The sequence below is a fragment of the Mustela nivalis genome (assembly GCF_964662115.1).
Source record: "Mustela nivalis genome assembly, chromosome: 1".
Classification (NCBI taxonomy): Eukaryota; Metazoa; Chordata; class Mammalia; order Carnivora; family Mustelidae; genus Mustela; species Mustela nivalis.
This window is the reverse complement of record NC_139020.1, coordinates 176885600-176912896: the sequence shown is the minus strand read 5'-3', so window position 1 is coordinate 176912896 and position 27297 is coordinate 176885600. Positions and strand designations below refer to the sequence as shown.

At 42.1% G+C, this 27297-nt stretch overlaps 1 protein-coding gene across 1 annotated transcript in view; it reads right to left on the bottom strand.

Moving 5' to 3' along the window:
- Positions 1-257: 257 nt before the first annotated feature.
- The window catches only part of SHQ1 (SHQ1, H/ACA ribonucleoprotein assembly factor), a 102502-nt gene continuing 75462 nt past the window's right edge, over positions 258-27297 (bottom strand). Inside the window, exon 11 of the mRNA XM_082697765.1 lies at positions 258-1675. Within this exon, the coding sequence (XP_082553891.1) occupies positions 1096-1675 (580 nt within the window). The 3' untranslated portion in view covers positions 258-1095. The remainder of the gene's footprint in view (positions 1676-27297) is intronic.

Genomic DNA, 27297 nt, shown 5'->3' with positions numbered 1-27297 from the left:
ATTAAAACCACAGTGAGGCACCCCTCACTCTTATTAAAATGTAAAAACGGATCACATTCAGTGATGACAAGAATGTGCAGGACCTGCAAGTCTACTTTACCGGTGGAAACGAGAACCGGTGCCGCCATGTTGGGACACAGTCTGGCAGTTTCTTAAACTGTTAAATATATACCTACCATACGGCTCAGCCATTCCACCACTGGATATTTACCTAAGAGAAATGCAAGCATATGTCCGCACAAAGACTTGCACACAAATGTTCATAACAGCTTTATTTGTAACAGCCCAAAGCTGGAAACAAACCAAATGTCCGTCAGTAGGTGAATGGAAAAAATCTATCCAATGAAATATTTCTCAGATACGGGAAAAAAGAAAAACCTTTTTAAAAATGCCCTTTTGAATACATGCTACACCAACAAATCTGAAAATAATTACAGTGAGTGAAATAAGCCTAATTTTTAGGAGAGTACATATTACTATAAATTCAATTTGCATTAAATCCTAGGAGACGCAAACTAATGTTCGGTGTCACAGCAAATCAGTGCTTGGATTTGGAGGGGTGGGTGGTAGGTGGGGGTAGGGGAGAGGGGTAACAAAGGGAGATGAGGACACTTGGGAATGATGGGTAACAACAGAATCTTGGCAGCAGTGATGATTTCATTTTGTGCACATATATATGTCAACACTTACACACTGTACATTTTAAATACGTGCAGTTTATTGTATGTCAAATATCCCTTGGTGAGGCTACCAAAAATATTAATGGGGGTGCCTGGCTGGCTGTTAGAACTTGTGACTTCTGATCTCAGGGTTGTGACTTCAAGCCCCACATTTTAGAGGTTACTTAAAAATAAAATCTTGAAGAAAACCATGTTAATGGGCTCTGCATTCTAGAGATTCTGGCCCAACTATTATTTCATCTTCAATATTAATTATACTTCGGCAAAAATACTTTAAAACTTTATTTTTAAAGTTGTACCAAGGAAACCAACAGCTATCAACATCAGCTCACCGAAAAACACTGCTGTACACACTAAGAAAAAGGACAAAGTGAAAATGAAGCATTATCATTCAGTAAAGGAAACCAAATCTTATCTAATTCTCAATGGTGGGGAAAACCCCTTGGCGTCCATCACTCGGTGTTTGCCAGTCAACTCTGCCCTGCATGGTGCTGTGGCTTCCAGCAGCCGAGTCCTCAGGTTCAGAAACTTGAACGGTCGAGTTCAGGTGCTCTCCAAGCTCCTCTATCAGTGGCCGGCACCCTCTAAGAGCCTGGGAAGAGGCAGGTGGCTTTCCAGGACTGCCATCTGATGTCTCGGTGGCTGTGTTTCTGCACACCCCACCGGCAACAATAAGCAGGGCGCTTCTTCCCTCCGGAGAGGAACCTTGCAAGGGATCTGCTGTCTCAGATTCACTGCCTGTGAGTTCCCCTTGTTCTGAGTCTGAACCTTCAGTCTCAGACGACGTGGTGCTGTCTGATTCCTCGGAATCACTGGCCTCAGGACTGGAGGAAGGGGTCTGCTGCCTGGACATGGGATGGGCTGCTTTTAATGCTGTTTCCTCCTCTTGCACAAGAAGTGCTGCGGCTTCCAGCTCTTCCAGGTCTAGGCCCAGCTGGGCCTTTGTCAGGGATTCTTCCTTTAAGGCTTCTGCAAGAGCTGCTAACTTTTTGGACCTTCAAAGCCATTTGAAGAAATATTAGGACTACTGATTAATTGGCCCAGGAACAACAAAATAAAGTTAGATCCATACTTCACGTGACACTGAGATAAATCCCAAAATAGATCAAAGCTATAAATGTAAAAAAAAAAAAAAATGAAGAAAATATAGTATTACAAGGAAATGCAGGAGATTCCCTCTATGCCCCTAGAATGAGGAAGCCCTTTCTAACTACAACTTAAAATCCAGAAGCCACGGGGCACCTCAGTCAGTTAAGTATCTGCCTTTGGCTCAGGTTATGATCCCAGGGTCCTGGGATCGACACCCACATAGAGCTTCCTGTTCAGCGGGGAGCCTTTTTCTCCCTCTCCTTCTGCCACTCCCTCTGCTTGTGCTCTCTTTCTCTGTCAAATAAATAAATAAAATCTTAAAAGAAAAAAAAAATCTGGAAGTCACAAAAGAAAAGCGAAGACTGACAAATTCAATTAAAAAAAAAAACCAAACACCAAAGTTCTGTAAGACCAAAACCACCACCACCACCAACAAAACAAAACATTATCAAGTCAAAAGGCTAATATAAAATAGAGAAAAATACTGGCAACTCATGTCACAGGGCAAGGCCTAATCTCCCCCAAAAGTTCCTAAAAATGGGCTATAACAGTTCATCAGAAAATGGACAAAAGACATAAGCAGATAATTCCCACAAAAGGAAATATAAATATAAATGCTTGTAAAACATATGAAAAGATGTTCAACTCCAGTCAAATAAGAGAAGTACAAACTAAAGTCACACTGAGATACATTTTTCATTTATCACAGTGGCAAACATCCAAACACTAACCTAGCATGACCAGCCAGACTGTGAAAACGGCACCTCCCTATACTGCTGATGAGAAATTAAACAGGTCTGACCCCTGTGAAGGAGACGTTGGCAATAACTTACAAAACTGAAAATGTACACACCCTTGACCCGGCAATACCACATCTGGAAATTAAGCACATATGCTACAGGACAGAGGCCAAGGTTATTTACTCCAGCATTGCTTTTCATACCCGGAAATGGGAAACAACAAAATGCCCCAGATGTGGGACTGGTTCATCAAGTTACGGACTCTCCTCTCTGAGCAAAGGAAGAGTCTATGGCTGTGTAAGGAACAAAGCTGTTCATGGGCTAACCCAGATATCCTGTTTCACAGCAACAGCAAAAGGCATGCCGTATGTATATGCTATCTTTTATGTTAAAAAACGAGAAAGAAATAGAAACACATCTATTGCTTGTATACTTATCAATAAACCTGGAAAGCTACAGAAAACACTAGCTTACGTGGGGGGAAGGGGCGGGGACTAGAAAGGTGGAGGATGGTGATGGCACAAGGGCGGCTTTTCACTGCATATTATTTTTAAACCTCTGTGAACGTTAATTCCTATTCAAAAGTTGTAAATATATGAAAAATAAAATGCAGTACTACAGAGAGCAGCATGATGTAGTGTGCTTTTTAAAAAATTTATTTTTTATTTATTTTCAGCATAACAGTATTCATTATTTTTTCACCACACCCAGTGCTCCATGCAATCCGTGCCCTCTATAATACCCACCACCTGGTACCCCAACCTCCCACCCCCCCCCACCACTTCAAACCCTTCAGATTGTTTTTCAGAGTCCATAGTCTCTCATGGTTCACCTCCCCTTCCAATTTCCCCCAACTCCCTTCTCTTCTCTAACTCCCCATGTCCTTCATGCTACTGTTATGCTCCACAAGTAAGTGTTTTTTATTTTTATCGGAACACCGTTTCGTGTTATATCAGAGAGTATTTTTCTAAATTTGTAATGTTACCTTATACTAAATATAAACTTTTTAACTTGGATGAATTAATTTTTTTCCTTATGTTTTGAAAGAAGCAACGAAAAGCATACTCCGAGTCCAAAAACCCTGTCGTCACTCTCCCAGAGAGGAAAATCGGAAATGATGATGAAAATGGGTGGCAGTGAGTGAAAGTGGTCAGCACACTGACATGGCTTCTACGCGTCTCTACATTCGAAGGAGAAATGAGCATACAGAACATTTAGCAGCTTTGAGACACACTGGAGGAGGGTGAGTTCACAAGGCAAGTTCACTACTGAAAGAGCTGTCCATCCTATAACATTGAGAAAATGAAGCTTCATTTCACTGGAGCTGAAGTGATTGGTGGGGCAATGGAAACAAGTGAAAAAAGGTGGTATTTTTCACCTAAGTGCCTTGATGTATCTGAGACCCTTTGGTCTCAGAATATGTGCCGTGATAATGAAACTTGGTGCAAAGAAGCTCCATCCCCACTGCTGGCCCTCCGTGAGCGCAGGCAGCATCCACGGACAGGTGCAAGGCACAGTGAGTGGGGGGCATGGCCACAGGCAACAGCGATCATGGAGGGCAACTTTCTCATATGCAAGGAATCCCCCAAGTGTCAGGGCTGGAATCCCCAGAGGTTAGGAAAAGGAAGCTTACCTCTCTAGGGTAAAGAGAAAAACTAGGATAAGATCAGCTGACATCAGCTTATGATTCACCAGAGGGTTATAAACTCTGGATGCTCCCACCAGTTTGAGACATCTCGAGGAGCACAGTTATGGAGTAAGATGGTTATAATGTAATTTACATCCACGTCCAAGGAGGGTGTCGATGGTGTCCACCCACCAGCTGTTTTGAAACCCTGATGACCACTGGTAAAGAATCTGGTCCGAGGTAGTGGACTAGTCTGAGACGTCTCTGCCCTATGGCCCTGTCAGCCCAGGAGCTAGTTCACTGCTATCTTTTTCACTGAAGCAGATCTTCTCAGGGTGACAACCTGCAGCTTGAAGAGAGAAAGAGCAAGGAATCTGGGAAAGAAGACCATGCCTCTCACTAAATCATATTAGAAATAAAATTTTGAAATAAAAGCTCTTACTTCAGTGACCATACATCTCACATTCCTACAAGCCATGACAAATACTTCCAACAATATACAAAAGATGATGATCCAAAAACACTTGCTCCAAATGACAACCTTTCGGGTCAGTTTCATCTCTGTCCACATTACCGATGACATAAGAAAAGGTTGGAGGGGTAAGAGACCTGCTGAAGTTCACCCAGCTAATGAGGCACAGTCAAGATCAGAAACCCATGCCTTAGAGCCCCAGGGCACTCCCTCCTCTGCCACGGGGCCTCCCACAAATCGCCGGGCTCTGAAGTTTCCAGTCCCAAGACCACATTCTTTACTTCTCCCCAGCTGGAGCTTTATTCAACATCTTCCAAATGAGCAAGTTCTGACAGGTACAGGCACAGAAGTCTGCAAACATTGATGGTTTAGCTTAGCAAGCTTCAATGAAGTACACATCTGAGCCTGAATGACAGAGGCTTAGAACTGGAAGAAAACATCTGGATAATTTTTGCGGAAACAGCGAAGAGAGTAGAGGTGTCGACTCTCAAGATGAAACTATCTGGATCTTTGCTATTGTCTACTTTACTGTATCTGTCGTGTGTAACAGAACAAATTTGGAATTTCAAAGCTTCTCACCTGTAATCCTGGCTCTTTTCAGACCCAGCGTACCCCACGAATGTGAGACTAAAAAGGATCCACTCTGACAGGCAGGAAAGAGGCTCAGATGAGCCATGTGATCCTAATAGGACTCGTGCCTGTTACTGGGTAATGTGAATCTTTCTCCTGTAGTTTGTTTCTCATTTTAAGTGCTGTATCACATTTAAAGTGACTGGTTTATATAAAATTGTAAAAAAAAAAAAAAAAAAAAAAAAAGAAAGAAAGATAAACAATGGGAGCATCTTGACGGTATAGTACATTAAGCATACAACTCTTGGTTTCAGCTCAGGTCATAATCTCAGGGTCATGTGATTGAGCCCCACGTTGGGCTCCATGGTCAGCACAGAGTCTACTTGAGATACTTTCTCTCCCTCTGTCCCTCCAACTAATGCTCTCTTTCTCTCTTTCTGAAATAAATAAATCTTTTTTTGAAAAAATAAAGTATGTAAAAAATGAATTCTGTGTTCACTTAGGATTCTTCACCCAGGATCATCTCTATTTATTAATCCCACTTTTACTACTACCTCAAGCTGGCTAGTTTCCTAAATTAATATTGAAGTTGTGACAGAAACCTTAAGTTTATGGACGAGCATTCTGAATTCACCACCTAAAGAATGCTAGAATAATAAGGAATTAAAAATTTCAAAGCATCACTGATGTAGAATATGACCAAACAGCTCAAGGAATGAAAGTTGGGTTTGTTTCTATTCAATTATTTTGAATAGAATTATTGTAGCAATCATTGTTTGCAATTAAAAAAAAAAAAAACTACTCATTTGGAGAAAAAAAAAATCAAGCCATGAAAGAGGAGACTTTTTGTTCTTTCAACCAGTGGTACAATTAGAGTTGGTTCTAAGTCTGCCACTCCTTGTAAATTCTAGAACCTAATTCCACAATGTCCCTTTCCATTTCAGAAAGCACCGCAATAACGTAGTTAGGGGTTTTTCCACTGTCACACTCAAAACAGACCAGCTAGTTCATGTCAAAAAGTTCTGTCAGTTGAGTGACACTATTAGTTAATCAGAATGCTTACAAAAACCAGGTACATTAGGATACAAAGTCATGAATACGCTGAATTACTATTGTACTTACAGTATATATTTTATATCTAAGTGAAGAGCACATACTGGTTAAGAATGTATTCCACCAGGAGTGAAGAGATTCATCTTTTAAAAGAGACATGATGATTGGATCACAGTGATGTCATATTTTAATAAAATACTCAAAACAAGTTTTCCTTAGAAAGTTTTTGGAAATGTAATGCTACCATGTAACTTGTAAAAAAAAAAAAAAAAAACAAAAACGTTCATTCTGTTTGTAGATGTGAAATAATACCTTACTTGGAGGATTTTTTTTTTATAAAAAATGGCTCTTTGACAAGTTCCAGTGAATACAAGTACCACGACAGAGTAACAGTCACAGCAGGAAGTACATGCCTTTACCATGGCTAAGCTAACAGAGAATCCCCTCAAATTATTTCATATCTTGGTGACTGTGTTAAAGGGTAGGGGACTGCATGGCCTTATGAAAGAACCAAAACAAAGTGCAAAAGGAGCCCTAAAATGTAGGGAAACCTGAGTATAAATAGAAAGCATACATCCTGTTTCTTGTTGTAGAATTTTGTCTCCAACTATCAATCAACTTTTCACCACTTCCTGCAATAGCAGATCTACTATAAATCTCGGAGTAACTGACTAGGTTTCATTTCCTCTGCCAAAACCCACTAACCTGCCAGGCATGACATACTGACACTAGAGCCAGCAACTGATAATGTAAGACAGGGTGCCAGTGAGGCAATTCAACAAACATTTCATACCGGATGATGGAATACACTGACTTAGCCTTTGAATTTCAAAGGACACACACACACACACACACACACATGCACCCCAGGTTCTGTCTGGGGACAAACAGTACTACAACTTTCTTTTTAAAAGGTATTGATGATAATGACATATAATCATAATCCCAGTCTATTGAAAAGAACCAGTTTCAAACTTCAGAAATCCTCTGTACAAAACACACTTATGGAGCCTGATGTAAAATATAATGCCTTAGTTTTAAGTAGAAGTTGTTAGTGACAGTCTTCTCTTGAAAGCTACCATGAAACACAAGTACGACTGATGCACAGGTGAAGAGAGAAGTGTGTGCTGTTACACTATACTAGTGAAAACTGCTCCCAGCTCGGTTATTAACAGAAAAAATCCATTTCTTTAAACAAGAAGCTACATATTGAATACCAAAAATACTGCAAGTTATTTAAGCCATATTGAGTTTGAGGCAGTGAAATCACTCTCTACCTATTTCCAACCTGACGTAATACCTTTCTGGGCTGGACTATGAAGATTAACACATAGTCCACGAAATAGCAGAATAATTTTCTGAAAAACGCCCTATATTAGTTTCCTAGGGCTTAATAAACTACCACAAACTGGGGCTTAAAACAGCAGAAATTTCTTTTCTTACAGTTCTATAAGCTAGAAGTCCCTTCTAAGGCTCTGAGGGAGAACCTGTCCCACGCCTCTGGCTTCTCATGTTGCTGGCAACCCTGGGTATTCCTTGGCTTGTAGACCCATCACTCCAAATTCTGCCATCACAAGGCACTCTTTCTGCTGTGTCTGTTTTTTTACATGCTATCTTCCCTCTGGAAGTATCTCTGTGTCTCTTCTCCTCTCCCTAAAAGAATACCAATCATACTGGATTAAGGGGCCACCATACTCCAGCATGACCTCATTTTACTATCACCTAAAATCTGCAATAACCCTATTTCCACATAAGGTCATATATTCGGGTTCTGGGAATTTTGAGGGGATACTCTCCAACATACTACACCCCTTATGGCTGAAGCAAAGAATGGAGAGATGCTCACTAATGGAAGATAAATTAAGACCAAGAAAGGTCACTTAAGGTAGATCAACATAAAAGACCAAAATTTAATAGTAAATAGTAACCAAAAAAAGGTTATGATTTCACCTTCAAAAAAAATTACAAATTATACCAACAAGTTCATAAAATACTTAATGATTAATATGTAGGTTATAACTGCAACTATGTGCCATTTCCCCCAATGAACAAAGAGTGAACCAAATATTGTGTTTTTAACAATTTTGTTTTAACAAAATTCCAGTGTAGTGCTATATGACATTCATCACTTTAGGTCAGCCTTTTAGAGCAAATCAGAGAACAAATAATCACCAAGGCATCAACAGTTTTCTCAAGGGTCTTCCAATCATGTGATATTCAAATGATTCCTTTGGCATTTAAAGACTTCCCAATAATGTCCCTATTACTGTAGAATTTCCTTCTTCAATTATTAACTAATCCCACACTTCCAAGCCTCAATGTCAGTGCTTGTGTGCTTCCCTCAAGTACAACTCCTGTATCACTTTCACTGCCATTGTGAAGCCCTTGCTCTTCTGCCCAATCTGCAATTTATTTGCACTGTACAGTATCAGTAATCAATAAGAAGCCGAACAAAAAAATACTGGCCGGATGGGTGGGTAGGATGCTAGGAAGGAAATAATATGCTAGAATGGGGACTAAATTGAGTGGTTTGATCATTAGTGAATATTTCTGCGTTTTGACTATCATCACTTCTCTTTGTAACTCTGTTAAGTACAGAAATTTGAATGAATATTCAGAAATAAGGCATTGACACACCTATGTAGCTGCACTAGATACACAAATGTGCACACACTTTAGAGCAAAGTAAATGACTCCATATAAAAAAATTGCTACGGTAATCCCACATACGTTAGAGCATGCCCCAGGAAGGTGAATGAAGGCTTACTCAAATCCAGAGAGGTTACTATTTACTTCTTCACTGATACCCATCTAAGAAGTGGAAGGGTGAAGGTGATAAACAGATTAAGAAAGGTACAATGTTCATAAAGAACTGTCTGAGGGGTGCCTGGTGGCTCAGTGGGTTAAGCCTCTGCCTTCAGCTCATGATCTCAGGGTTCTCGGATAGAGCCCCACATCACATCAGGCTCTCTGCTCAGCGGGGAGCCTGCTTTCCCCACTCCCACCCCCCTCCCGCCTGCCTCTCTGCCTACTTGTGATCTCTGTCTTTCAAATAAATAAATAAAATCTTTGGCCGGGGGGAGGGAAGAACTGTTTGAAAGAAATTGACTCAATCTCTCCCTGAAATGGTTTTGCATTTATGCCAGACCGAATCAGATTAGCAGAGATGGAAATGTTAGTCCCATCAACTTGCCACCTTTCCCTCTACTCCCCCTGCCTCCCAGCAGAACTGCTTTCGCTGAAATGCTTCACTGCAATCCTCCAAACTGATGTTCAGAGTCGATTTCAAAACTGGCCCCACAAAACTCTGGGCAGTGTGAAACTCAAAGGCCTCCCTCTCCATATTGGCTATTAGGAAATTACATTACATTATGCCTGGCATGATGTAATGAATCCAAAGCTCTGTCTTGCCTCCCTTTTCATTTTGTTGCTTTTTTTCCTTCTTTGACCGCACCTTTAATTAACACCATGTTGTTTTATACACACACACACACACACACACACGAGCGCGCGCGCATACACACGCACCTTAAATAATTTCTGGTACAAGGCAAAGAATAAATATGCAATTTGAATGAAACCAAATAGCTGGTTAAGTAAAAAATACACAAAAATGAAAACAAAATAAACAACAACAACCAAAAAAACCCCACTTCTGTTGGACAGAAAAGAATATGGGGAAGTGAGGATTATGGGTCCGAGGCTGATGATTCTATGAAGCAAGACATTTTGGGTATGTCAGATTTGAACAATTCTGACAGTATTTCTACATTTCATCTATGTGAAAAGGGCAGACAGTGTTGTTTAGTAACAGAGGTGCAGTATTTTGACCTCTTAGCTGTTCAGATGAAATGGCTGTTCAGATTCCATTAAACTAAGTAGAGGTCAGTCAACAAGATGGAAAAAGCATTACTATGAAGGTGGTAGAACAAAGGTATTATGGGTGGAAATGTGTCCCCCACAAAGATATGTTCAAGTCCTATTCCCCAGAACCTGTCAATATGACCTTAGTTGGAAATAGGATCTTTGCAGATATAATCAAATCAAGATGAGGTTATCCCAGGTTTGGGCAGGTCTGCAATCCAATGACTCCAGGGGGACTGGTGTCCTTACCATAGTACTGAATGAAGAGACAGAGAAGGCCACGTGATAATGGTGGCAGAGACTGGAGTGACGTATCTACAGGCCATGGCATGTCAAAGATTGCTCACTACCAACAGAAGCTAGGAAAGCGGCATGGAACAGACACTCCCCTGAAACCTCCAGAAGGAACCAACCCTGTGGAGGACTTCCAGCCTCTAGAACTTTGACAGAACAGCTTTCTGTTGTTTTAAGCCATCTGGTTTGTGGTCATTTGTTACAGTGGTCCTAGGACACTAATAGAGAGGGGTATGTTGGGATCAAGATCTTTAGAGCTGAACGGAAATCAGAAAGCATCACATATAACTTCTTGGTTTTATAGATGAAAAAATGACACCACCAAAAATATCAACAGCAGCAAGGCACAGAAAAGTTTCCTTCGCCAGTAAGATGCAGAGAATGGGTTGAGTCTGTTTTTAATTCTCCTCTGAATCCAAACACCATGGTTTTATATTTCTCTGTTATGATCATGATGTTTCCCAGTGTAAAAACCTACAGTAGCTTCCCAAAACAGAATAAAATCCAAACTCCCCAGTGAGGACAAAGCCCCAGAGATCTGGCCCCTGGGTTGTGCCCGCCTCTCAGTGAGGTCACCCCGCCATTAGTGTCCCAGTCACTGTGTTCCACTGGCTGCCCTTTCTCCATCCTAAGGACTTGTTAATGCATTCGTGCCTCAAGGCCCTTGCACTTGTTGTACCCTTCTTCTGGTACACTTCTCCCTTAGGTCTTCCCATGCGGGGGTCTTATTAGTACTCAGCTAAAATCCCACCTCAGTCTTAGAAAAGCTGTCTGTGTAAAGCAGCACTTCAGAAACAATTTCACGTCATGAGACACACAGATGATGCCATCTGCCTGGTGTGACACAGAGTCTGCATCCCCGCCAGCCTGAGGGCTGAGAGGCCAGTACCTTCATTCCCCTGACACCCACTCATGATGCCACAGAACACCTACTAGTATGCTCTGCCCTTTGCCCTCCAACTACTTATACTCAGATCCACTATTGAAGTTGGTGAAATAGGACAAGTTTTAAGGTCTACAAAAGTGGAGGTTTTGATAGAGTTTTTCAAACATGTCCTTTTTGTCTCCCTTTTCCCATCTTGAAAGCAGAATGAAAATGACTGCTTCCAAATTTCCTGGCATGCTCTGAGAAGGAAAGGCCGGGTTAAGTGATTTAATGTGTTTATTTCTTTGTGTGCTTGTTCTAAATGCTAAAATTTTCCTTGGTTACAAAATATAAAGTTAGTAAGCTCTGCCGCTTTGACAATACTGAGACAGGAAAATAACTTAAGTGCTGGTATGTTGACCACATCCACACAGGCTGAAGCATGCAGCTCTCCAAATTATGACAGGAGTCAAAAACTTTGAAAATTCAAAATATTTATCCACTCACTGGTATGATACACGGTGGAATGTCTTCTTAAATACACATCGCCATGGCATGAAGCAGTTAATCTTGAACCGTTCTGTGGTTTCTTAGTGACAAGCCTGTTCTATAAAATGAATGACAGTGGTACACTGCCTGCTCCCTAGTTCGGCTCTTCCAGAATTATTAATTGTCTGACATATTACATCAGCACTGCCTCTTCCCACTTGCTGGGAACCATGGTTAATAGGCCCTCTGAAGGAAGTCTGGAACCTTTGATTTCCTGGGGAGAAAACAGGAACAACAGGACGGCACACAGCTCTGGGACAGACCACTCCTCCCAAGGATCAGGCACAGCGCTAAGTGGCCACCTCTGGGGCAGGCCTGCAGTACCCTCCTCCGCTCTTCCACAAAACCACTCCATGCTGTGCCCATCAGGACAGCTCACTGATAGGAGTAAGGGCAGTGAATGAACCTGTCACCCCTCTAAAGGGAAGACAGAGCTGAAGCACTGAGCTCCTTCCTAAATGCAGACCCACTAGGTTTGCTCCTTGTTGGACCTGGAAAGCTGTGCCCTGCAGGGAAGGAGTCCCTCTGGCATGTCAAAGGCAAAGGGGAAAGTGCTCAGAAATATGCCACCTAGAGTTTACTCAGTGCTCAACCTCTCCAATGCCCATGCTTCACACTCCTTACACAATTACAGGACTACACGACTAGCTGCACACCTTCTTAGACTTGATGTTCTCAGACCAATCTGCTGGATTTTTTTAAAGTTGCCCCAAAGAGACCTTTAAAATTAATGCTGAGTCAGAACACTCACAAAAATTACGCTGAAAGAGGGGCACCTGGATAGCGCAGTTGGTTAAGCCTCTGACTCTTGGTTTTAGCTCAGGTCTCACGGTCCTGTGATTGAGCCCTGAGTCAAGCTCCACAGTCAGTGCAGAGTCTGCTTAAGACTCTCTCCCTGTCCATCTGACCCTCCCCTCTACTCTTTCCTCATTCCCTCTCTCTAAACTAAATAAACCTCAAAAACAAAAACGCTTCATGAAAGAATGAAGCCACACACAGAAGAGTATACACTCTTATATCATTTCTATATACCCAGTTTCTATAACAGGCAAAACCAACAGATGGTGACATCAGGATGGTGGTTACAGGGCAGGGGCCAGAGAATGACAATGCACTAAGGGGCATCGAGGGCCCCTCAAGCACGATTTTTGATTTGGGTGCTAGTTACACAGGTATTTTACCACAGCTGAGTTCGTTCTTTATCTACTTATAATCTGTGTGTACTTCAACAAAAATTAGCTTAAAACAACAACAGCAACAACAACAAATATGTGTCCTGGTAAAAAAAAGTCACAGGCTTCTGACATTTGCTCTGGAAAAGCGGATGGAGCCTCCGCGAGAAGGAGTGTGTCCTAATTGGGGGTCAGATCACGGGGCCAGATCCTGTTTCCTCTGGGCAAACTGGCAGGCCTCTAATGCAACACTCCTCATTGCAAATGTCTTTTTAAAAGGCATGGCACGTTCTACCAAATACAAAGAGAATCTCAAAATATGCCTAGAGAAAGATCTATTAGTCATCTCTTTCAATGCGCGAACTACACACAGAAAGTTGTTCTCTGCAGAAGTATGTAGCTCACTGCTATGGGGGTTATTCCCCAGGTAGTGGTGAAAGCCAGTCTGTGGGGCATTTCAAAACACATCTTTAAAGGCATTTCCCCCATCCCACCTCCCCAGACATTTGATCTACAGACCAATCCTGGTACTTTCTGAAATAAAAAGTAATAATTTCTACTAATTTTCCTTCTAGTTCTGCTTCCAAGCCCCTAAAACTGCTTCATACCTATCAGAAACCTGAAGATGAACCCCCAAAAGTCTTTATACCAGTTGGATAAATATTTTATTCCAAGTGAGCGATTTTACTTAATTTGAGTGGTATAAAGCTTATTTTCTTAAAACAGATGTTTCTTTAAAAAAAAAAAATGAGCATAAAAGGCTTAGAAGACTTCATTTTGTACCTGCATTTATGCAGTAACAAGAGAAAACTTCCCACCTGGGGTGGCGGGAAACAACAAGACTAAGTCTTCAGATCCTTCGTTTATTATTACTATGATCAGGAAACTGAACAGGTATTTTGGCTGACTTCAGTTGCTTGTGGATCTTCTACCTCAATGCTGACATTTTCTTTTTTTTTTTCTTTTTTTTTTTTGCCAGGAGAGTAAGTTTACCAACACATTTCTCCATGAAATAATAGAACTGGACATCATGGTCAGATTTTTCAAATCATTTCTCAAAGTCAAGGGATTTCTTTTTCTAATCAACTTTGCCCATGTGTAGATTACATGCACCTGTAGATTAACACTCCAAGTAAATATTTTCTGTATTGATGATAAGGTCGTAAGAGGAATCAACTCCTCGGCTTTCATTCTGTAAGCTTCCTCTTGACAAAAAGAACTACTGAGCACTCTTTAAACTAACCCTGGGGCTTGACTTTACACCAAGTGCTGTCCCCTCAGGAGTTATGCCATCAGATCATGGCACTTCATTCTCCTCTCATCAGCCAGAGACTAACCATTTCTGCCTCTGGCTAATTTGCTTCTAAATAAATGATCAATTTCCTCAAATAAAACTTCTACAGAAAAATCCCTAAATTCCACCACAGGTCAACAATGCTTTATCTAAAACCCTTGGACCTGAGTTTTAAAATTTCTGTTTGTTTTCCAATTCAGAAAAGTAATTCTGGATCTCTACTACTATGCCATATATGACTTAACACTCCCTGCAACAACCTGTAATCAAATACACTAATATCTTTCTGCCCTAAAACGTATGGTTAGTCTCTCCAAGTGGACTAAGTAAAGATAATAGTCTCACAGCAGGTAAGTTCAGGTCAGTCAGGTTTTGCTGTCAATTGCCCCCAAAATACGTGTACTTTCAGAACTTTCTGGTTTTCAGAATTGTGCACAAGGGGTTGAGGACCAGAACTAGAAGGAAGGAGATAGGGCTACAGTTTTTCAGCTCAACTGCCCGGGTTCAAGGTCAGTCTTTGACAAATATTTATTGAGTACCTGCTATATGCCAGGTTTGGTGCATAGAATGGTGAATACAATATGCAGCCTCTGATCTGAAGAGCAGATCATCTCAGTCTGTGGAAGGCAAGAAACAAGCCATCACATCATGGTGAAGTAAGGAGAATGATTGGCACAGGATGCCCTGGGAATGTCCGGCTCAGAGGCTTTGAGAGTTTTTTTTTTTTTTTTAAAGATTTTATTTATTTATTTGACAGAAATCACAAGTAGGCAGAGAGACAGACAGAAGGGGGTGGGGGAAGCAGGCTCCCTGCTGAGCAGAGAGCCAGATGCAGGGACTCTGGGACCATGACCGGAGCCGAAGGCAGAGGCTTAACCCACTGAGCCACCCAGGCGCCCCAAGGCTTTGAGAGTTTTGAGCACAGTCTCTTCCCACAAGAGAATTCTATGCAAAAACCATTCTGTATTTTAAAATGGGGGCAAGAAGTCCACCAAAGTCCTAATTCTAAGCCCAGATTGATGACTTCAATGCTTTTCTTGAAATTCCAAATATTAAATTCTTTAAGGCAAGAAAGACATGTATTTCTTCTTTTCTATCCCTATTGTGCTGTTCCCTATACCAAAGTTTAGTCTGTCTATAAGGTATAGTAGATCCTCACTATTCACTGATTCCTTATTTGTGAATTTGTCTACTCGCTAAAATTTATTTGTAACCTCAAAGGCAATGAGCATTTTTATGCTCATTCACAAATATGCGCAGAGGGCGAACATTTTAGTTGCCAAAGAGCACCTTCCCAGACTTCTTGTTTCAGCTCTCAGACTGTCAAAAAAAATGTCCTTTTCACAGTCTAGCAAGTGACACACTGTTTGCATTTTAGGATTTTTGATGATAATTTAACTCTTTAAAAATGGTCCCTGAACATACTGCCAAATTACTTTCTAGTATTCTTTTTTTAAAAAAATATATTTATTTATTTATTAGAGAGAGAGAGAGAGCATGGAGGGAGGGAGAAGGAGAGGGAGAGAGCAAATCCCAGACTCCATGCTGATCGTAGAGTGCAATGCAGGACTCAATTTCACGACCCTGAGATTGATACCTGAGCCAAAATCAAGAGTTGGATGCTCAACCAACTGAGCCACCCAGGCACCCCTTCAGTATTCTTCAGTGCTGAAAGGCTCTAATGTGTCTAATGGAAGAAAATATTTGTCTTAGATAAGCTTTATTCCAGCTTGAGTTACCATGCTGTTGGCCATGAGGGTCACTGTTAACAAATCTGCAATATAAAAGGTGCCCGTAAACAGAAACACAGATAGAACAAAGGTACCTTTGTTTGTTGTTTGATGAAAATGCTGTGACCAGAGGCCCACAGGAACCTAACCCTGTATTTCCCCTAGGAGCAAAGGTTGAGATTGGGAAGTCTGGGTTTGTGGCAACTTTACAGAACATAACTACGTGAATGACGAAAATTGACTATAATTCAGTCCTAGCCTGAGGCCACAGAGGAAGGACAGCCATTTCAGGGTGGAATGGTGAAGAGAAGGGGGGCAAGAGCAGAGAAGGTTTCCTACACAAAGGGTAATCTACATGCAAACACTCTTAAAGCCCATGAGAGCAACCCAAGAGAGAAAAGTGGGATGGTTTTGGTGACATGGGAAGCACAGAATCATGGTACAAACCAACAGCACTTATAGGTCCATGACTACATCCCTGGACTACAGGACAGAAGGACAACATTTCCACAAACAATAAACACAAATGACCCTTGAACGACATGGCTTTGAACTGTGCAGGCCCACCGACACAATAGAGAGCTGTAAGGGTATTTTCCCTTCTCATTTTCTTAGTAACATTTTCTTTTCTCTAGCTCACTTTATTGTAAGAATACAGTGTATAATACATATACATACAAAATATGTTTAGTTGACTGCTCACGTTAAGAGTAAGGCTTCTGGTCAACAGTAGGCTATTAGTAGTTAAGTTTTGGTAGAGTCAAGAGTTATATGTAGATTTTTGACTACATGAAGATGGAGGCAAGGGCTCGGGGGGGGGGGGGCAGGCTCCACAGCCCTAACCCCCACATTGTTCAAAGGTCAACTGTACTCTATCTTGGAATGTGGCAGGAAAAGAGAGATGCACATAAGATAAGATCGTTGATTTACAAGGGAGTTTGACTCTCAAACTCAAATTCTGAAATGTCCATGGTTTTGGATGCTCCTTTTTTCCCTCATTAATTCTTCCAGGGCAGGGGCACCTAGGTGGCTCAGTCAGTTAAGCATCCGACTCTTGATTTCGCCTCAGATTTTGTACTCAGGGTCCTGGGACCAAGTCCCGAATTGGGTTCCACAGTCAGCCAGGAGTCTGCTTGAGGATTTTTATCCTTCCTCCGCCACTCCTCCATGTACCTCTCTTCCTAAAATAAACAAATAAATCTTAAAAAACTAAATCTTCCAGGACAGTAATTCTTTCAAAGGCATAGTGAGTCTCACAGTGAGAAAGAGTCAGGTACTGTGAGCTTCTCTGCACCATAAAAACAGACTTCTAATTCCCATCCAGGCTCCTCTGGGAGCAGCTTGATCCATGGCTTAACATACACACACCTCCCTACTGGGTGCAACCACCTCTCACATGTAAGGAACCAGTGTAAGTCTGCTAAGACTTAGGGTATTCAACAACTGCCTTAGAAGCCTTGGAACTGAAAGCCGTCCTGACAAGAGTGCTGGCAAGTGCTCAACTACAGAAAAACCAAAACTGGGGAAGGTTGATTTTCTTGATGCTTGCTTATGCTACCTCAACAACTACTTGAACGAAAGTGGAAAGCATCTATCAGAGCATCCTGAAATGACAGTCCCTAGCCTATTTGAGGGGAATTTAGAACTATTTTCTTTTCTTTTTTTTTTTTTTTAAGATTTTATTTATTTGTCAGAGACAGAGAGAGAGCGAGCGAGCGAGCACAGGCAGACAGAGAGGCAGGCAGAGGCAGAGGGAGAAGCAGGCTCCCTGCCGATCCCAGGACCCCGGGACCAGGACCCGAGCCGAAGGCAGCCGTCCAACCAACTGAGCCACCCAGGCGTCCCTAGAACTATTTTTAATGAAGGCAACTGATGCCATGACTAAGATTTAATTTCTCTCCTTAATAAAGCCTTGCTGCTCCAAGGGTAACCCCTGGATCAGCAGAGCAGCAGTATTCAGCACCTGTCACAGCAGCAGGTCTCAGGCCCCACCACGGACCTCGTCATCAGACAGCATTTTACCAGGCTCCACAGGGGATCTGGATACACAGAGGTCTGATGGATACAACTATTCCAGAGTGCTGTGACTGTGTCAAAGTGATTATTATTATCACCACCTTACTTTTTGTGTAAAAAATTGCTCACTCAATCTGATCAAACCCCTAAAAGGGAAGGGAGTAGTGTAAGATTGTCTTATTCCTGAGTCAGCTCTGGAGAGCTAAGCATTTGCTTTCATTTCACACATTCTGTTAAGGGCAGCCTGATTATGAGCCAGGCCTCTGTCATCCAAAGCACAAATATAACCTCTAAACTGCATTCATTCACCAGTGATGGTTCCAGGTAAAACAGTGCAAGGAGCCCTGCTCTGATGGACCTTTTGACTCAAGAGTCATCACCATGGCCTCTCTTGATCATAAGGCTCATTCTCAGAAACATTTTCTTTCTCAATCTGCTTTTCTCATTCATTCATTCATTCACTCAGTATTCATGGAAAATGCTAATGTGCCCAAGCACTGAGCAAAACAGACAAGAATCCTTGGATCCTTGGAACTTACACTCTTTCTTAGGAAAAGACAGACAATAAACACAAAGTAAGTAAAATACACAATGTGCCAGAGAGTATAAGTGCCACAGGAAAAAAACAGCTAAAAAGGTGGCGCAGAAGTACTAGGGACAGGCGATGTTCAATTTTTCTGAGTGCTTCAGGAAGGCTTCACTGAAAGGTGACAAAAGGGATCCAATATATTTGAACAGCCTGAACTGTGGGACCTAGCTTTTTCTTGCTTTTTACCTATTTCATTTCTTCTGGACTTGAATCTCTAGTCTATTGAGCTATTAAGCTCACTACAACACTCCCATCTACCCCTGCCCCTTGTCCTGAAAGCCCCCTGGATAGCAACTGCCATGTGGCTGTTTCTAATCTCCATATCATGTACGCATGCCTCAGCTACTCCTTCTCGTACGTTTATCCACCTGAGACCCAACCTACACTGTCCCGTGCTCAGGGGAAATAACAACAGGTCACCTTCACCTTGTTTCTAAAAAGAAGACCCAGAGATATAGCAAAAATTCTGGCTTGCTCAAAGTTTGTAACACTTCATATTACAAATTTAAGCTAGATATAACTATATGATGGCTCAGAAACCTATCATTCTACAGCTAATTTCTCTCATCTAAGAAAATGTAAAAGATGCCACAGGAAGACCTCCTGTTCAGCCACCAAGGCAACGAGGAGTATAGATTACATTTCAGCCCCTGCTATGTCTGGGTGGCAGGGATGACGTTAAAGGCGCAATTCATTCTCCTGTAAGGACCAAGCAAGCCACCTTGCTGCAATCTCCACAATCCCAGATTGGAAGATATCTGAGAGATAGAGGAGTCCAGGGCTGTCCAAGCCAGCTTTACATAATCAGGAAGAGCTCTCTCTCTGTGCTGTCCAACACGGGAGCCACTAGCCACGCATGGCTATGGAGCACTTGAAATGCTGCCAATGTGACTGAGAAACTAGATATTCAATTTTATTTAATTTCAATTAATTAAATTAAAATAGCCTCGTGTAACTATGTGCACAAAATGGGACCACACAGATCTAATCGGAAGCCCTAATTTTCTTTGATAAAGATGAGGCCCAGACACAGCTCAGGTCACAGGGCTGACCACAGTCTTGAGTGCTAACCTTCCCTACTGGCACCAGACTGGAGGGTTTTCAAATGGCTTTGAGATGCAGGAGTCCATCTGATCCTCTCCTTGGCCTCATGAGCTAAACAGGACTGTACAGCTGTCCCTATTTTCACCGGCGCTCAAAAGCGAACATGTGCCTCATGACAGAGGGTTAGCCCCAGGGAAGCCCAGAGCCTCTGCGGTGCAGACCCACCAGGTCCTGGCTCACACTGAAGCAGTGATACCATCTGGGTAATTAGAGCTTATTTATGACATAAAACAAGATGCTAGAAGAGGACATTTGCCAGTAAAACCGCTGGAGAATCTTTCCTATGGCATGGGATCTGCTTGCTGTCAAAAGAGTTATGCAAATTAAATCTCCTGGGGTAGTTTTGTCAGGATGGGAACTATAATTTGTTCCATATTTTTAGGTGGTAGCCATGATTCTCAAAAATTAGGACTCAACCAGTTTGTTGGCCAGCTCTTTAAAATCCTGCGTTCACTTTATCATCGAGACGTACAAGCAAAAAGTCTTCTATAATTAGAACTGAAGAACTGCCAAAAAGTCCCAATCAGACCCAAATTATTACCTAGAAAAATTACTGATTACTAAAAATAAGAATGAAAAAGTGGCTCAAAGATATTATTTGACTAAATATAGGGATACACAGTACAACTTAAACCTCTAGTTAAGACGGTTGTTAGAACCAAACCTGTTGGCTGAACAGCGTTTCATGTTCCTACACGAACTGGTTGCAAAAACCCAATTATGGTTTGATTCAAATGATGTTATCAAATGCTCCCTGCACGGGGCGAGACAGAAGTGCTTCTCTCCTTCCATTCCTTCTCAGGGCATCTGCGCCAGTTTTTCTTGGAGTGACCCCACTCCACAGAGACAAATCCTGCCCCACCATGAGCGGTTTACAGGAAAGCAGGGGCTGCTGTCAGCGGGAGCCCGGACGGGGAGCTTTGATCCCAGCTGCAGGTCCCACCTGCTGGAAAAAGGCCGCTCTTCATCCCCTTGCTCAAAAACACCAGAAATCAGCAGAGCTAAGCTGATGGGGAAAACATTACACAAACCGCTGACCCTGCTGCAGGCAGCAAAGAGCGGCCTCAGCTTGGCTTTGATTTTCTGGAGCTGGAGCCCGAGGGGAGAGGCAGTCTGACTTTCTTCTTTCCCAGTGCTCCCTATGGCAAGGTGCATTCATGCAGAGCCCCAAGGGATGCCAAGTGCAGAAGAAAGGCAAGTAAATAAATAAACAAAACAAGAACACAGGCTAACCTGCAGTGAGGGGTACCACGAGCAGCCAGGAGAAAGATCATATCCCTGGTTAAAAGCAATTCGGTTTTACCGGTTTTTGCAAAACCGTACAGAGCCCTGAACTCAGGCTGTGATCCTGCTGATCGAGGCAATCGAGCACGTGCCACAAGCCCTCCTTATGCGTTCCTATTGCTCTGTGTTGGCAGAAGAAAACAGCATAAGCGGGAGAGGCACTGGTCACAGCGCTGTACAACCAGCAGTGTTCCCCGGACACGCGCACACACCACCCTCTCCTTTTTAAGCTACCTATTTGCTATTTCGTGGTCATCCAAAGTTTGCCTTAAAAATGGGGATCAAAATGATCTGTATAGTGTGTTTCCTCCTCAGCATTCTAGGGGCCTGTGGCAGCTTCCAGAATGCATCCCACGCTAACATGGTCACTGCTGCCACCCAGACACTCTGGTTCCTGAGTGCCTGGCATCGATAGAGCATCTGGTAAGCCCTGGCAGTGAAGCGGGGCACAAGCATTAGCATGGCTCCTGCTCGCACGGAGCTTGCAATCTGGCAGGGGGCAAGCACAATGAACTTCTGATGCAGTATCAGACCCCTTGTCCATTCCACGGAGGTCACCAGTTCTGCAGCCCTCATATCCGTGCAGATGGGAGTTGGGGGGGGGGGCTGGTCTGTGCCACAGCAGACAGCACTTGTCCCACATAATGGAGGCAGCTGGCCTCAGCTCCAGCCAATTGTTACCATGTGGGGATGTGGGCCCAGCAACTGCCAGAAGTTCCGGTATTTCCAGAGCAGCTGTAAATCCAGACTTTTACATCACATCTTCCAATTTTTAAGTGCTGACAACCCATTCAAAGTTTTAAAAACTCACTGAGAGCCACATGTGACCCAAGGGCTGCTGGAGTGAATGTTCCCATTCTGCAGACTTACTTTCTAACATAATCTGTACATCCCACCCATACCTGCCACACCAGTGTGACCAGTTTCTCTCCGCTCCCACACCCAGCACATCACTGTGACCATGGGGATCTGCCTCCAGTTGGGCCCCTGCCTAGTTCACCCCCTCCTTTCTCTCTGTGCCCTGCTAGACTCCACATGTCCGTCCTTAGTTCCCAGCATAATATTCTACGCCCTGAGCCTCACAGAGCACAACAGTCCCCCATCTCCGAGTCCTAATCTTTCTTAGGGGGGAACTGCTGGGAATGGAACTTCAACAGCATTTACAGTGTTATGGGGGCTAGGGTGGTGTCACCTGCTCTGGAAGATGACAGGGAACTGACTGACCACAGCAAGGCAGGTAGGAGCCCAGGCTCTGAAGACAAACAGGCTTGGCTCATCTCATCTCTCTGAGCTTCAGTTTCCATCTATGTAACCCAGGGCAATCATAAAATGGGGACAGAGCCCAGATTCACATGACACACGTGAAATGAAGAGAGATAATGACTGTAAAGTGCTTGGCACAATGCCTGACGCGTGGTCAGCTACTATTACTACAGACTGATTGCCTAATCCAGCCCGTGAGATTGGTAAGCAAGCATTGCATCACCGGCACTTTGTTTACAAACCATTCATCGACTACTTACTCTGTGTGAACATGCTCTGATCACACTGCACGAGTCTCCTCATCTGACTTGCCCCACTCAGCGAAGAGCTGAAGCAGACAGAGTTTAAAGGAGTTGTCCAAGGCCATACAGGCAGAGAGGTGAAGTCAGCCAGCTGGCTCCCATACTCTCAACCATGGTACTCTACAGTCTCTCTACATTTCTAATGGCCAGGCTCAACTTTGTGACCTCAACCGTCTCAAATTAAAAGCAGGATTTGGCTTTGTGGACTGTGGCTTAAGAAGATCAGGGCCTGGCCTGGGCCAGACTGTATCTGAGAGCTCCAAGGAGTCTGCTTCTCTGTCTGACCAAGGGCTGTTGGTCTGTTTAGTAAACTTGAGACTAAAGAGAAGAGAAAAATGTTCAGGAAGAACTATAAATTGAGAGTTGTTATTATGGAAGGCAAATCCTGGGACACTGATTATAAGAATAAAAAGACAGTTTGCTGATCACAGAAAAAATACATACTGATGGAATAAGAATGATGTTTCTAGCCTTTAACATCCACAGAGAAGACAGAAAAAATCCAAGTATATCCTGCTTAACTTCCAAAAGGTGAAAAAGGAAAAGCGATGAATCCAAAGACAGTGAACCCCAAATCCATGAATGGCAGGCAGTTAAGAGGTAAAATGGTAGGCTCAGGAAATGACATGGGTGCATGAGAACCGACGCCATCTCCCCGACTGGCCTTAGCCTGGGAGACGTGTATAGAGAAGGTGCCTGGGTTTCAGGAGGACACATCAAAATCTCCCATGGCTGCTCTACAGGCAGAACATAGAACATAGCAGGGATAAGGTTATAAAGCTGATGGGATTCACATCTGACCTCAAGAGGGAAGATCAATTTCAAGCCGAAGGAAAGTACCTGGCAGAAGAGCACAAAGTTGTGGTGACAGACTTCCTCGTGGAGCATTTCATTCACTGTCAGAGGTGAAAGCAGAGAATGTGTGTTCTAATTCCTTAAGGGCAGAAGCCTTATCTAGCCCCTTCTCAATCCCCCAGGGCCTTGCCTTGTGCGTGGCACATCTTAAGTGCTTGGAAAAGGATTACTGAAGGGATTTTCAAAAGTCAAGTTTACAAACAGTATTACAGCAGATGGCAGATTCCAGTTCCAAAAAGACTCAACAGGAGGATGGAATAAACCAAATCCAAAAACGTGTAAATAAACAAGGACAAACGCAAAGTTCTTCAACCACTAGCCCAGAAGCAGAATTACAGTTAAACAACAATGTCTGCTAAAATGTTAAGGGTTTTGGCTAATGGCAAACTAAGAATAGTGTGCTGAGGTTTCCAGCGATGAGTAGATGAGCTCCCACACTACACGAACACAGTAATGTCCACAATCCCCCTGAAAACAACAGCTCAAAGGCTCCCCTCTACTTTCTGGCCAGACATGGAGTATTTTGTTTAGCCTGACGGATACTTAAAAAGGACAATGACCAAAAAGGGGGGGCGGAGGGCAGTACTGAAAAAGTAGTTTGTCTAAAAAGAGACCAGGAAGGCCAAAGACTTGAAGCTTGGACCTAGAAGAGTAACTTCAAGACAAAAATGGTTGATCTGGAAGCCTTAGAAGGGATAGAGCAGGGATAGAGCACATATGCAAAGAGAATGGGACTTACTCTATATGGGTTCAGAATTAAAACTAACATGGTGGAAGTGGATATCAGTCCAACTTACAGGAGGACTTTTAACCCATCTAAGGTGCTTCAGAATAGAACAGGCTCCCTCACTCATCAGTGGGTTTGTAGGCACTGGAACTCTTTGTGGCAAGGTCAAGCAATCACATGGCGGCAACAGTGCAGGGGGAAGTGATCCTCAAATAAAGCCTTGCAAATGAGAAGACTGTGCCAGGAATTTCAATTCTATAAGTGACAGAATTAAAGATGATCATCACCAAGAAAAGCCTTCCAGTGGAGAGATGACTTTGCCGGGGTCAGGAGAAAGAGCTTCAGGCAAAATGTTATACTTCCAATAGAGAAAACAGAATACACAAAGGCAAGGAAAAGCTAAAGTTTATGGCAAACTTGGGAAATGGTGAGTTTATCTGTTTGGTGGGACAGAGACAGGGAGCCCAGTCAGCAGGAGTAAGGGATGAAGCATAAAAGACGAGGAAGAGGATATAAAGATGGGGCTCTAAACCCAGCTCAGGCACTCCCCTTATTGGCAAGGGGAAACCACTGAGAACTTCTGAGAACAGCCACAATCAAAATGGCATTTCAGAATGACCAGACTGGCATTATTACAGAAAAAAGCAAGACGGGGAATGAGATTCTGGTGGCAAGGAGAAGAGACAGAACATTCTGGCAACAATAAGAAAATATAGGCCTGAATTAAAGGAAAGGAAGTAGGACCAAAAAGAGGAATTCAAATGAAAGACACCGTACAGGGTGCCTGGGTGGCTCAGTGGGTTAAGCCGCTGCCTTCGGCTCGGGTCATGATCTCAGGGTCCTGGGATCAAGTCCCGCATCAGGCTCTCTGCTCAGCGGGGAGCCTGCTTCCCTCTTTCTCTCTCTGCCTGCCTCTCTGTCTACTGTGATCTCTCTCTGTCAAATAAATAAATAAAATCTTTAAAAAAAGAAAAAAGAAAGACACCGTACAGAAGAATTAAAAGGACTTTGTGACTGACTGAGTGTGGAGTGGGGAGTCAAAGACAGACACACTTGAATCAGGAAACCCAGACATATCAATGTGCCTAACAATAAGACCCAAACCCCCAAGACATCTGAAGTCACAAATGGTTCCCAAATTACTGACCCATCACAGCTTTATATCAGATGCTGAGAGTATATTTTTCACATACAAAAAATATAAGATTTCATAATTATGTCAGAATTTGAACTAGTCACCAAAAGTTTACTGAAGCATGTCTAGAAAAATTAACTCCTCTAAGAACAGAAAGGAGACAGGTGAATACTAACCAAAAGAAAACTGGAAAAAAAAAAAAAAGAAAAAAAGAAAACTGGGATCTCCATATTAATATTAGACAAAATAAACTAAGGCAAAATAAGATTATTAATGATAAAGAAAGCCACTATATAATAAACATTTCAACTAGCCAGGGAGATTATAACAATTATAAACTAATAACAATGAATTATATACCTCAAAATATAAATATTGACTATAGGTCTAAAGGAAAATGACATGATCACTAACTTAGTAGGAGACTTTGAAAGAACTCTTCCAGTGCAAAAACTGATACATGAAACAGACAAAACAAATCAACAAGGATATAGAACGTCTGAATAGCTCAACTGACAAGTTTCATCCAATGGACACAGAACACAGCCACTAACAACTAAAGGACACACATTATTTTCAAGCTTTAAAATTTATGAAAATGACTGCATAGAAGACATAAAATTAATCTCAACAAATTTCAAAAGAATAGTAAAATTCTGACACAAATATAAAGAAATCAGTAACAAAAGTATCACTATTAAAAACCCATACACGTGGAAAGGAGAAACACTTCTCCACAATTCATGAGTAAAATCAGAAAATATCTGTAATGGAATAATAATAAAAATTCAGTTTATTTCAAAACTTGTGAGTGCACACAAAGCAGACACCTGTAGGAAAATGTATAGGCTTAAATGAAGGCTCAAAGTTAAGGAATTAAGCATCCAGATAAGAAGTCAGAGGGGGTAAAAGCCTAATAATTGCCCCAAAATAGGAGGAATAAAATGATATAGATAATGGCAAAAAGTAATGCAAAAGAAGACAAACAAAACTAGAAGATCAAAAGAACAATTATTGGTTCTTTGATAAACTAATCAAATACACTCTCTTGCAAGATTAATAGAAAAGAGTGAAAACACAAGTATTACAGTAAGACAATAATACAATCATTACAATAAAATAATGTACAGCTACTATAGAGAAAACCGGTGAGAGAAAATAAGAATAACTTTAAGTCAAAGAGTTTTCAAAATTTGGATGAAGTGGAAAAATTTCTAGAAAAATACAACCTATCAAAACCAACTCAAAAGAAACAAAGAACTAGAAGAGTTCTTAAAAAAACTGGAAAATTTGATTGAATAGTTAGAAATCTTCTCAGAAAGAAAAAAGTCAAGATTCCTTTTTTGGTGAATTTTTACAGAAATAATCTCAGAGAACAAAAAAGCTGAGTACAAGAATGGAAAATTATGATCCTAATTTCCTTCTCTTCCTTCCATCTTCTTTCTTCCTCTCGCAGCCCTCCTTCTCTTTCCATCCCTATGTTTCTTGGTGTGCACAATACAAACACAGTCAGCAAATCAAATCCATAATCATATTTAAATAATACATCACAATCAAGATGGGTTTATCCCAGGAATCCAAGGCCTAAGTTAGAAATTTTATAAATCCCATCCATTACATTAACAAATTAAAGAAGAAAAACCTTAAGATGCATCTCAAAAGAGGAGGGAGAATGTGCAGTGAAATTCAATGACCATTTAGGATCAAAAACTCTTTGGAAAGTAAGAATAATAAGAACTTTCCTTAACTTGATAAAAGCCATTTACAAAAGCCTGCAACAAACATCAAAAGCACTTTCTTAAAGACAAAGAACAAGATAGCGAAGTACATTACCACCATTACCTATTCTGCATTGTGCTGGAGAGTGTCGCCACTACTGTAAGATGAAGAATAAAGAAAAAGAAAGAATATAAAGTTTGGGGGAAAAAAAAGGGTGCCTGGGTGGCTCAGTCTGTTAGGTGTCTGCCTTTGGCTCAGGTCATGATCCCCAGGTCCTGGGATCAAGTCCCACATCTGGCTCCCT